The sequence below is a fragment of the Equus quagga genome, chromosome 14 (genome assembly GCF_021613505.1).
Source record: "Equus quagga isolate Etosha38 chromosome 14, UCLA_HA_Equagga_1.0, whole genome shotgun sequence".
In the NCBI taxonomy this organism is placed as follows: domain Eukaryota; kingdom Metazoa; phylum Chordata; class Mammalia; order Perissodactyla; family Equidae; genus Equus; species Equus quagga.
The window spans coordinates 88,339,660-88,352,550 of NC_060280.1; the positions used below are offsets into that span (position 1 = coordinate 88,339,660).

General features: G+C 62.2%; 1 protein-coding gene across 7 annotated transcripts in view; it reads right to left on the reverse strand.

The window, feature by feature from the left end:
- DNM2 (dynamin 2) overlaps positions 1–12,891 on the reverse strand; it is a 79,259-nt gene that overhangs the window by 2,140 nt on the left and 64,228 nt on the right. For all 7 annotated transcript variants that reach the window (XM_046637989.1, XM_046637988.1, XM_046637986.1 and 4 more), the window contains 5 exons: positions 10,811–10,924; positions 6,061–6,170; positions 3,826–3,937; positions 3,270–3,434; positions 672–904 (listed from right to left, as the gene is read on the reverse strand). In XM_046637989.1, the coding sequence (XP_046493945.1) occupies positions 672–904; positions 3,270–3,434; positions 3,826–3,937; positions 6,061–6,170; positions 10,811–10,924 (734 nt within the window). The remainder of the gene's footprint in view (positions 1–671; positions 905–3,269; positions 3,435–3,825; positions 3,938–6,060; positions 6,171–10,810; positions 10,925–12,891) is intronic.

Genomic DNA, 12,891 nt, shown 5'->3' on the forward strand with positions numbered 1-12,891 from the left:
TCCCACAGGCATCGCTCTCTCACAGATCCTTCCAGAGCCCAGCCCCGCCCTCCAAATCAAGTCCAAGTGCCCTCAGAGGCTGCAGGGCCCGTGGCCCCATGGCTCCCCCTGGCCTGGGCGCCCCACTCCCCAGGCTGGACACTGTGCCCCCTCCCTAGGGAACTCCATGGCTCGGAGGTCTCGGCAGGGCTGGCACCCTCTACGAGATTTTCCTGACCGACCCTCTCCTGCCGCCACCTGCCCTGTCACTGGTTAGGGGTCCCCGCTCGATGCTCTGAGCTACCCGTACCGGTCTCATTTCCATCTAACAGCTCTGGGGTGGCCGTGGGGAGGGAACATCCTGGTTAGGGCCTCTGGAGCCTCCCCACCCCCACCTCTGGCGGGGCTCTGTGCTCCAGGACCTGTCGCTGGTGTCCCTGGGCCTCCTGCCTTCTCTGGTTTCCATCTGGGCTTAACCCATAGAAGGCACCAGAAGACAGCCGAGCCTTAACCCTTCTCTCTGGGCCCATCAGGCCTAGGTGGGGCAGCAGCTCCCCCTGGGGGTGGCCCGGGCACTGCGCCATCCGGGGTCGGGCTCCTCCACCCCACCCACATCTGGGGGACACACGGCGGGAGTTGGGGCCCCGCAGGTGGCAGCCCCTGCAGCACACAGGTGACCAGGCTGTCCGGACCTGTGGCTGCTGGCGCTCTGGAGCCAGGTGTCGTCAACGGGCGGGGGCACGGGCGTGGACACGGTGCTGGTGCTGATGTCCCCGATGATGCTGAGCGCCTCCTTGAGCGCGTGGTACATGCGCAGCATGTCGTCCCGCCGCTGGGCCTGGTCGGCCGACTCCTCCATGAGGCTGCTCTGGTCCGACGATGAGTACAGGTAGGCCAGCAGCTCGTGGTGGATGAAGGCCTTCGTCTGGGGGAAGGGGCGGCGAGGTCAGCGCGTGCCCCACACTGACTGCAGACCCAGACGGCCACGTGCCTGGCTGCACACTCGGGGGTGGGGCGCTCTGTCTGTGACTTACTGTCGCGCACAGACGATGTTTAGGACATCCCACCCAGCTGCCTCCCGAGTCCCTCAGGGGCACTTTCAACTGTTCTTCCAACCTGTCTCCCGAGATGCTTACTACATTTATTCCGAGACTCTTCCCTCTTTTGTTGCTATCTTTTCTCCTGTTGTATCTTCAAAACTGGCTTTGTTAAAAAACTACTAGTTTCTGTTCATTAATCTGATCCTTTGTTCCTTCCTGAACCCTCCTGTGGCGTACGGTACTTTCCTGGGGTTTCTAGTACCCGTGTTCGTAAGTACACAAGCTCCTACGAACAGGGAGTGTTTCCCATTCGTTGTCAGTGTTCACGCCTCTGAATTATTTTTCTTGTCTGCTTTGGTCAGTAACTCTATGAGAAAGTTAAAGGAAAGTGGAGACGGCCCCCTTGTCCCTGATTTTAGAGAAGATGCTTCTAGAACCCCACCATTAAGCTTAAGACCAGGGCTTTGAGACCCACGTGCACAGATTCAATGGCTGTGTGACAGCTCATGACAGAAGGCCCCTGCTGGGCCTGGCGTGGTGGTTCGCTGGTTCGGATCCTGGGTGCGGACATGGCACCACTTGGCAAGCCATGCTGTGGTAGGCGTCCCACATATAAAGTAGAGGAAGATGGGCATGGATGTGAGCTCAGGGCCAGGCTTCCTCAGCAGAAAGAGGACGATTGGCAGTAGATGTTAGCTCAGGGCTAATCTTCCTCAAAAAAAAAAAAGCCCCCTGCTACAGTTGCCTTTTTAAGAACGGATATTGAATTTTCTCAAACATACTGTCAGCATCTGCCAAGGTGACCATGCTCGATAGTTCTTGATGTGGGAACCATGTGAATGCACTAGCAAGTCAAACACTTAAATTCTGAAAAACCGGTAAAAGGGAAAATAAAATAAAATCTGAAAGTACCAAAAAGCACAGGGAGAACGGCTTTGTCTGCTCTGGCCTCCTTCGCCCTAGGTTCTAGGAAGCAACTGCTCTTGCCAGGTGCTTGTGCAAACTTCCAGAGATTTCTATGCATGTATAATTTACACATATATATATTCTCCTCCCTTCCTACACAAATGGAGCCTTCCTGTATATTCTGTTACGCTCCACACCTTTTCCACTTAACAATGAAAGTTATTACAGACCTGGAGACATCCCTCATTCTTTTTCTTTTTTTGCAATAGAATGGATATTAATTAAATGGATTCTACTAAATGGCGAGATTTCCAATCTTTGGCCACCATAAAACAATGCTTAAAAGAATAACCACGCACGTGCTCATTTTGCATGAGGACAAGTATCTCTGGGGGAAATTCCCGAGTGGAGCCGCTGGGTCGAGCAGACACGTGAAATTTTGCAGTTGCAGAACCATATGCATCATGACTCCCACCCCTGGGGGAGGCCATGCCAGGACACCCGTGAACCCTAACGCTGAGGAGGAGACGGCGAGGAACGGAGTGGAAGGGACGAGACTTGGGTTTTTGCGTGAGATCCTGCCATATTTACAGGGTTGACAGTCCCAACACAAACCCAACCTGGTCTACAGGCTTTCTAAGTGCCTGGTGCTGAGCCGAGGGCCTCAGGGGCGAAGCCCTGAACCCTCCCAGCAGCCTGGAGCCGAGACCTGAGTGCAGCTGTGTTTCACCACAGAGGAGCCTACAGCCCTGAGAGGCCGGGAGCCCTGGGGAGGAGGTAATGCCCTGAGTGAAGGCGGGCTGGGCCGCAGGCCACCAGGAGGCCACAGCTCGGGGCGGAACCAGCCTGGGGTTGAGTGCCACCTCCCACTCTTCTGAGTGACTCAGGGCAGGTTTCTTGACGTCTCTGGGCCTCCATTTTCCCGTCTATAAAATGGGGATGAGAGCAGTCCCTCTCTCAGGGTTATCATAAGGCTGAAAACATTTAGAGAAAGCAAACACACATGGTGTTTGCTTCAACTAACTGATGAAATGGGAGTGCAAGCCCCGTGGGGCCTGCACTTCCAATTTCCCAGCAGGCTGGGAATCCTGATTCTGATGTTTAAAATGCGGTGAGTCTTTTTTTTTTTTTTTTTTTCCTGAGGAAGACTGGCCCTGAGCTAACATCTGTGCTAATCTTCCTCTATTTTGTATGTGGGTCGCTAACACGGCATGGCCGCCAACGAGGGGTGTAGGTCTGCAACCGGGATCTGAATCTGGGCTGCCAAAGTGGGGTGCACCGAGCTTTCCTACGGACTGTGTGGGGGAAGCTCTGGGCCGGGCCCTCCCCAGGATGGGCACTCACGTTGTTGATCATGAGGTGCATGATGGTCTTTGGCATGAGGTCGCGGATGGACTTGTTGATGATGGCCACGTACGAGTCCACCAGGTTGCGGATAGTCTCTACCTGCCGCTCCAGCTGTGGGTCCATGGAGAACGTGTTCTCCTGGGCTCCGTCCTCGTTTTCCGCCTGCACAGGGAGCAGAAGCATGAGGGGTGACTGGCCTGAGGCGAGCAAGGGGACCCCCTTCTCTGGGAACTGCTTGCCCTGTCCCACCCACAGCCGACCCCTGGGGCTGGTCCCTGACGGCCGCGTGGGCACTGTGGGGCCCTGCCAGCCCCTTGACGAAGCGCATGGGATCCCAGGCCCTGTGCCTGCCTGTCCTTGGCTTCAGTTGCAGAACCTTCTGGGCCCTGAGAACAGGCCCCACTCCCACTTTTTCTGCTTCATGTGCTCAGGAGGGTCTGGGCCACGTGCCCTCAGAGTTCTGGCAAACACGCCTGGAAACGACCCACCCCTGCCTCTCGCAGGTGGGGTGAGCTCCGGCCGAGGTGAGCGAGGCGGGCGGGCAGCCCCTCACCTGGTCCTTCTCGGGGTAGACCCCGGCTCGGAGGAACGAGGCCTTCCAGCTGTCCACGTCCTCCTGGGAGTCACAGGCCAGCTCGATCTGCCGCAGGTCCTTGTAGACGTTCCTGTGGGGGGGGGCGGCACTGCTGACCCTGCCTGTGGGCCCGGCGGGCGCAGGGAATTCACGCCTGACCCAGGCACTAGTGCCCGGGACCCCACTGGGCAGATGGGAGCAGTGTGTTGGCGCCCACAGCACCCAAAACCGTGCCGAGAGCAAGGCTCGTGCTCAGCAATGTCTGATCTAGCAGCATCCGGGCTGTGTCGATTTTGTGGGCTCAGGCGACCCCTCTCCTTCCCCTGGGAGCTGCCCGTTCCCGCCTCCCTGCTCTCCTGTGGGGGCCCTCCAGAAGCGGCAGGTGTCCCATGACACCCTCCCTGGGTGGGGGCTCCCATCGAGGTGTTTTCAGAGAGGCCACAGCGATGTCCAAAAGAACTTTGCGGGATGGCGGAAACATGCTCTGCCCGTGCTGTCCACCGCGGTGGCCACAGTCACAGGTGGCTTCTCTCTGAGCACAAGGAAGGGGCCAAGGGCCAAGGAAGTCAATTTAAAATTCTAATTTCCATCAATTCCTATTTAAATAGCCACACACACCAGTGGCTACTGCCCTGGACAGTGAAGGTTTAGAACGTGTCAGATTCCTGGGGGCTGGGGGTGTGGGGCCGTCCAGGGATGGGACCTGGACTCCCAGCAAAGGCTTCTGAGATGCTGGGCAAATGTGTCTGTGGGCCCAAAAGGGGTGCGGAGCCACAGGTTGGAGGAAATTGGATGGACAGTAACCAGAGCTTGCAGACAGTGTCCTACAGGCCAGGAACCGTGCCACACGCACACTATCCCGATTCACAGGGCAGGTGTGGCCACGCCATCTCAGCCTTTGAGCAAGACCTGGGTTTGAGGTTAGGCATGGCCTCACAATGGGTCTTCCTCTTTCCTGGAACATCATCATGATGGCTGGAGTTTGGGCAGCCATCTTGGACAAAGAGGAAGAAGGCTGAGGAATAAGGAGGGGCGCCTGGGCCTGGAGGCCTATGGAGCTGCCCCCCCTGCCCTCGATGGTAAAGTCTAAACTTGATTTACATAAAAATACCAAACTCTGATCTTGTTTCCACTACTCTTATTCCTGGTTTCCTGAACTCACTCCTAAATGATGTATCAGGTAGTATCTTCACCCCCCTGCACAGGGCCAGGAAGGTGGGACAGCTGCCCAGTCACACAGCCAGGACGAGCTTCCCAGCAGGCTGTCCCACCTCAGAGCCCAGGGTCGCCAGTGCACCATGGGGGGTGGCGGGGGTAGGGAAGGAGGAGTCTGAAAGAGCTATAAAGGGTTTTGGAGGCAGCAGGTGGCCAGCCTGGGGCTCAGAGCTTTAGGCCAGGACAGAACTTCTCTCATGCAAACCAGGAGGCTTGGCTGGAACTGGGGGGTGGGGATGGGCAGTGGGGCAGTTGGTCGTGGGATCAGTGGTGAGGACGTCAATGCCTGCTGGCCGGTCCTGAAAAGTCACCAGGCCTGGGCTGACCGATACCCCTGACTCTGTGGTCCCGGTTCCTGAATGGGGCAGGTGTGAGTCTGGGCAGGGCCCCTGGTCCCCGCTCGGCTTCCTCCTGCTCTCGGACCAGCTGCCACCCAGGTCTCTCCCTGAGCTGAGGAAGGCGTCTTGGCTTGTGCTCGTGTCTCCCACCAGTGCCCCAGGGATGGACTCACCAAGGGCCTTCTGGGTCCTTCTCTTCTCTGTCTACACTCGCCCAGGGATTCGGCCCAAACACCAGACCCCTGTACCACCCAGCTGCCTCCCTGATGCCCCTGGTGTCCCAGCAGAGCCCCACCCAGCCTGACTGTCCCAGACCTACCCTGCCTCCGCCCTTCCCACTTGCGGGAGCTCAGGGTCGCCGGTGAGGCCTCTCACCCACCCCGACCAGGCGGAGCTGGGTCGGCTCTGTCTGAGTCTACCAGAATCCCCCACTTCTTCCAGGGCTCCCTTGGGTCCAGCCCCAGCAACATCACCCTGGTCTCCGGCCCCCCTATTCCGCCCAAGGCCACCAGAGGGCGCCGTGCGCACAGAGCCGGGTGCCCCCTCCTCTGCCCAGAGCCCTCCCTGCGCACCCCCTTTCTGGAAGGTGAGCCCCAGGCGGGGGTTGTCCGAGGCGGAGTCTGGCGGCCTTCACACCCTCCCCTCCGGGCCAGGGGCCCACCTCTGCTCTGTGTTGAAGATGGCGAAGACGTGCTTGTTGGACATGAAACCCTTCTCCACGTCGCGGATTTTGAGGTTGTCCAGAGGCAGCATGTACTTCTTCTCTTTCTCCTGAGGGCAGAAAGGGAGTGGTCATGCCGGGCTGTTTCACTGAGGACCTGCGATGCCCCGGATGGGACCCCACCTTGAGGGCCATCACCAACGCTGGTCACTCTACTTGGATTAACTCACCTGCTACCACCCTCCCTCTTGATTGCGCTGCCTTGGCCATGCTGGCCTCCGTGATGCTCCCTGCACATCCCAGAGGGCTTCCACCCCAGGGCCTTTGCACAACTGGGCCTCTGCCTGGAGTGGCCCTCCCCGCAACGCGCCCAGGGCTCCTTCCTGGCCTCTGTCACATCTCTGTGCACAGGGGACCCTCCTGGCACGGCCCGCCCTGACCCCACCCCGCACGCTCTCACGTCCCTCCTTCCCCGACATAACACAACACACCACTTAGTGACCTGAGTCACCCTCTGTCACCCGGACTGACTCGTCACTTCCTGAGGGCAGGGCAACTGTTTTGGTCACAGCTGACACATGGTGGATGCTCAGAACCGGCCAGTTCTGACTACCCCGAGTCCAACCCCTTCTCCCCTCCAGGCCGAGCAGATGGAACCGTCAACTCGGCTACGGCTTCGCAAGGAGCCCGAAAGCGAGTCACCACTGCAATCCCGCTTCACAGAGAGGGAGACTGAGGCACGGGGGGCGGGCGGCAGATGGGGGCGGGGCAGGGATTTACGCCTGGGCAGCTGCGGACAGTCCCGGAGCTGGACAGCAAGGCCCCGCTGAGCCGATGCCAGAGCCCCAAAGCCGCAGAGGGGTCCCTGCTTCCCAGGGGCAGCCGTGTTCAGGAAGCGCCCATCGAGCATGGGGCAGGGCGGCCCTTATGGCGAGTGCGGGGCTGGCAGTCGTGTTCCAGAGCCCAACGCTCACCCACCGCCATTGGCTTGGCACCACGGGGCTGGGCCTGCAAGCGCATCACTGCTAGTCCTCACAGGCGCTGTGTGTGTGCGTGCGCATTAACCAGGTTTCCTAAATCAGGAACGAGAGGACAGCGTCCAGGCCCCCTGCCCCCCATGCCCACCTGGCCCACAGCAGCTCTCAACGACCACGCGCAGCTGCTCATCCACCAGCTCACGGAACTGCCCCCGGTCGCCGCCAGGGAAACGTCGCGCACAGAGAGGGAAGCTGGCTGCCCAGGGCCACACAGTGGGTGCACTGGGCTACAGCAGACCTCCAGAAGCCAGGCATGGGGGACCCACCGCCAGGGTCTCTGCACGGCCCTCTCTTTCACCTCTGGGTGGCTCTGGAGGGGACACGTCTGCCCCTCAGTCGGCAGCTGGCTTTGTCGTGTGTGTCCTGTCTCTGTCCACTGGAAGGCCCAGAACGCAGCCCCACATGGCCGCCACCTCCACAGTCAGGAGCAGACCCGGTGACCGAGGGGAAGTGGCAGGGGGTCCTGGTGGGGGCTGGCTGAGTCTCAGGCCCATGGGAAGGGAGGGGGGAGTGGCAGCCGGAGCTCACCCGGTCTCGGCACCTCCGGCCATGTGCCCTTGGGGGCGTCACCGCCCCCGTGTGCCTCAGTTTCCTCATCTGCCAAAGGCAGACAGGAGTCCTGCCCCCAAAGTGCAGAGTGAGGATGGAGGTGAGCATAAGAGGTACTAGGGTTTTCTTTTGTCTGTCTTTGTCTGTATGTCTCGGCTCCGAGGTCAGCCCATCGGGCTCTGGGCAAGCACGAAGGACAGAGTACTTCCCCAGGTTGAGCTGTGATGACGCAGGGACAGGGGCCCGGTGGGCAGAGAGGTGGGAGTCCTAGGGAGGGAGGGCAGCGAAGGAAGGGTGGGCCCAGATCCCTCTGGCCTCGGGAAGTTTCGGGGGGCTTTAGAAGGGGCCAGGGCAGGGGGCAGGGGTCGGGCTCCCTCCCCGGAAGTCGTGCAAGGGCCTTGGCTGCCCCCATCCTGTGGCGTGCGGAGGCAGGAAGCTTCCAGCCGGCTGGCCGGGCCAAGGAACTGAGTCACGGTCCTCTTGGGCCCCAGCGAGCCGCCACATCTGGAACTGTTTACAGAGCGATCCCGCCCCGAGCGTGGCGGCCGCCTTCCCGATGCTGCCGGCACGCACACCCGCACACCCAGGGCACAAACACACCCCGGAGACACACACCGAGGCGTGCGTGCGCCCTGCCCCACCCCGACCCTCAAGGGGCCCTTCTCCTGCGCACAGAGGCCAGGGACCTGGGCCCTGCGGCCCGCCCATCCCACCCGCCTCCCCCACCCCAGGCTTAGGATTTCCTGAAAACCCACAGCTTGCTCCAGATGCGAGCAGCCCTGCCACGTCACAAGAGCCGGAGCGACGGTCGCGAACGGAACAGCGGCCTCCTCGCCCGCTCGGAGGTGGAGGCGCAGTGGCCCCACGGGGGGCCACGGATGGACAGCCGGCCCCGCCCGCCCAGTGTTCAGACTACCTGTTCAGGGGGCTCCGAATGTGTACAGTAGTCTGCACATTGGTTAGGCTGGGCCCGGGCAGCGGCGCGGCGACGGCCCCCCGAACTGGCCGCCGCCCCACGGGGAGGCCGACCCGAGGTGAGTGCCCTGGCCCAGCACCCCGTCCCCTGGGCTGGAGTTGTGGATGAAAGATCTGGAGTCAAGACGGGCCTGGGGGGAGAAGAGGCTCTGGGATGGGCGCACGGAGCCCTGATGTCCGAGTGGGGGCCCCGCCAAGGGTTCCCCTCTTCCTGCCCCCCGCTGTGCCTGCCTCCCAGCAGTTACTTTTTAAATAAAGGAATACAGACACCTGGCCTCCCTCTGAGAAGTGGGTCTGGCCCCGGGGGCCAAATGTGTGACTCTGAGGCCCCTGTGGGCATCCTGCCTGGGGCAGGGGGACAAGACTGCGCTCCTGCCCCCTCCCATCTTCACCGCTTGTGTCGGGGCCATGGGGCCTGTCATGGGCATCTGATTCTTACAACCCGGCGGGTGCTCGACCCTCCTCCCAGCGCCTCCCCTGCCTCTGGTCTGGGGCCCAAGGGAGCGTCGGGGGCTCCCACTTCCAACCCCCAGAGGAGGGAAAAACGAAGGGCCCCTCCTTAAGTGAAAGAAGAGAAGCTCCTAGAACTGAGTCGCAAGGGTGTCGCGCAGCAGACCGACCACAAGCCCCTTGACAGCTGTCCAAGGCTGTCGCCAAGCTGGCGCTCCTGCCCTGGGGACCCCAGCGCCCAGAGGCGGGGACCAAACCTCAGTTGCCCGACAGCTGACACCCCACAGAGCAGACTGGGTTCCAGACTGTGGGGGCAGAAAGGGAAAGACGTGTGGCAGCATCATCCCCACCCCAACTCCGGCCATTTTGAGGAGCAGATCGGGCCACCCGGGGTCCTTGAGGAATGCCTGGTCTCGCCACTCTATATCCCAACCCCCTGAGGCTTGCTCGCTCTGGGGTCCTGGACACCATCCCCCGCACGCCTCGTTTAGAAACAGTCACCCAGGCAGGGTCTCTCGGCGGCTCGGGCCCGTGAGGCTCTAGAAGGTTCCAGGGATGAGTCTCTGGCCTCGTGTGGAGTGGGATGATGACATTTCACCCCAGGCATCCTCCGTCGTTGGCTCCACATCTGGCCTGGCCACGGGGGCGTGGTCCAGGCCGGGTCTAAGGTGTCTCTGGGATCAGGGAGTGCACGCCCTGTTCCCCCCACCTGGGGACCCTTTCCCGCTCTGTGACACGGGGCAAGTCACTGCTCGGAGCCTCAGTTTCATCCCTGACAGACAGAGTGTCAAGATTTCCTGAGGAGGGGGAGGAGGGTGCCCTCCGCGTGAGGCCTCAGTGGGCTCTCTCAGCCAGAGAGCCTGGTGCAGGGCAGGGGCTTCATAAACCTGAGGGCCACCCTGGGGTCCCCACAGAGCTGTCCCGGCCTCCTCTCCAAGCCTGGGTGGAAATTCACCCGGTTGGGCTGGGGCAGTCTCAGCTGCCAGGGAGACCCTGGGTGTGGGCCTCAGGGGCTCCCCCAGACCCCCAAGGGGAGGAGAGCGGGGCAGGGTGGATCAAGGTGTGAGCACGGAACCTGGCTCCTCCTGTGAGGGCCCCAAGGCCATGCTGGTGGCTGTGCCATCCCAAGTGAGTGACACACAGTGGCCAGGTGACGGGACTCTGGTTGGGGGTGCGGGAGCAGAGCCCTCCTTCCCTTCTCTGGACAGCGGGGGCGAGCCCCTGCCCACGGGATCCTGGAGCCCCCATCACAGGGCAGCAAGCGGTGCTGCCCCTCCAGATACAATTCCTGCTCCCAGGGACCTCCTCTGACAAGGACAAGCACATGTGAGACGTTCCAAAGACAGATATGAGAGCTGCGCACCTCACAGGAGGCGGGGGCCACTGCAGATGGGGAAACTGAGGCCCCAGGAGGCTAAGGGTCTGGCTGAGCCCATGGAGGCTGCAGACAATGGAAGCCCTGCGCCCCAGCAGCCTGGCTGTGAGCCTGAGACCCTGACCCAGGCGGTGCCCCCCTGAGAGCCATGGCCTCCCTCCCTGTGACTTTGCAGGCCGGACCCTGCAGGGGGCTGTGAGGGGCTGGGGCGTGATGTGCGTGCCTGGCCCAGCCTCCAGCCCCCGCCCGTCACCATCCCCACGGGGAGATCTGAGCACAGTGGCGCTCAGGGAACCTTTCTGGAAGGAACGAGGGAGCGCCCGCCCGCTCTCTCCCGAACACCCCATCTCCGCTGGCCACTCACCTCCTCATCCTTGTACCAGGACAGGGACTCGGCCGTCAGCACAAACCAGTACTCCTTGGAGCCGCCCTTCATCAGGCTGATGTTGTTGATGGTCAGCCAGCCCCTGCGGATCACCTGGAGGAGAGGGCGCAGCTCAGCGGGGACGGCGCCCACCGCCCAGCCCGGCCGCCCCAAAAGCAGTGCATAGCGCCCCAGCCAGCTGGGAAGCCAGGGACCACGACAGACACCTCCAGGCTCCCCAACTCCGCGTTGCCCCAAGCACCTTCTGCTGGAAACCAACACCCAGCCAACTTCCCATTGGAAACCAGCAGCCATCACCAGCCCACTCCCAGCCCTGGGGTGATGGAGAACCACCCGGGAGCCCACAGGGGCACGGGGATAGGCTGAGTCAGCACAGGCAGCAAGAGGGATGCCCGGCCCAAAGGGGCCCAGAGGAGGGGTCCCGGCTGGAGCCGCCCACAGTGGGGCGGCTCTCTCCTGTTCCGGCTGAGTGGCACAGGCTCCACATGCGGCCTCGACTCTGCTGCCTGCCCCGGGGCTTCCTGCCCCACAGGCTCTTTTCCGAGTATAAGGATGAAGACGCGCCTCGAGGGACCCACAGGAGGTCCCGCTTCCAGCCCGGCAGGCCCCCTTTTCTCTGACTGACATGTAGGGGTTCTGGGCTAGGAGACCCCGGATGGGGCTCGTCCGGCTGTAGCTGTCATCTGAGCGGGAGGCAGAACCCAGGCCTGCACGGGGGACTCACCGGACAGCTAAATGCAGGCAGCCTGGGGACCACGTTCCCCTGTTTCCTGGGCCATGGAGACACGTGGGGGCCAGAGCCGCCACCGCACTGCACTGGGGACCCTGGGGCAGCGGGAAGCACGAGGAGGCACAGACACAGCTGCCTGCGGCCAAAGCAGCGACAGACTGTGCCAAGCTACACGGTGTGCTCTGCGTGGCCACGGACAGCTGGGAAGGGCTGGCGTCGACCCCCCAGGGCAGGCAGGGCAGGAGCATCGGGGATGCCTCTGGGGCCCCCGTGCCTTCCTACAGGGTGGGCCTCAGCAGCGGCTTCAGCCTGCCTACCCCAACCTGCCCCAGGCCTCTCAGACCTTAACAGGGCCACCAGCTGGACGCCCTGGTCTCTCCTGGGGCTGGACATGGGCTCCGAGCCTCAGAGACCATGAAGGCGGAGGTGGCCAGAGAACCTAGGGACCCCTGAGCTGCACTGAAGGCCCTGCCCAGGTTGGCAACAGCATGCGATGCCACCTGGCAGCTCGTTAAGGCCAAGGGCACAGCCCACCCCTCCATGGGATGACGAGACAGGACTGGGGAGTCTCACGGTCTTTGGCACCTGCCGGACCGTGGCTGCCTGGCGGACGAGGTCAGTCTCTTCCCTGGCAGTGGGGTGACCAACTCAACTCCAATTGCTCAGGACGCCCAGGGTTACCACTTAAAGGTTCGAGTCCTGGGAAAGCCCCCGTCCGTGAAGCAGGATGCCTGGTCACGCCGAGGGCAGGGCTGGTCCCCAGACTCAGCCCCGAGGCCGGCTCTCAGAGCAGCCACGAAGGAGCCCCTGCTTCTGGCAACTACTGCAGCCCACAGCTGCACGGGTCTCTGTTGGGGTCTGCTCCTGCACTCCCCCCGGGGGCCGGGGGCTCACCTTGTCCCAGCCCACCCCGGGCACAGAGCGGATGCTTCCCAACGGCAGTCACTGAGCAGGGGAGGGAGGGCAGAGGTGAAGAAACCCTGGGCCCAGCCTGCTTCCCGAGGGGGCAGAGGTGCCCTGACTAGCCCTTGGAGGCCTGGCTTGCCAGCGGCCACCCTCGGTTAGTAGCAGTCAGAGCTGGCTGGTGGGCTCCGGCTGTGCTGTGGGGCATGTGGCCATGGGGTGGGGGCTCTGCGGAGGCCACGCTGGGAGTGGCGCACCTTGGGGCAGGAGGCTGCTGGTTAGGCCTGGAGGAGTCCTGAAGTCCCCTTCCTCTCAGGCCATCCTGAGAGCTGGCCATGTGGAAGCCCAAGTGAGGTCAGAGATGAAACCCCACCTGGGGGAGGGGCCGGCTGGGGGCGGGAGACCCAGGGGCTAGTCCAGAGGAAAG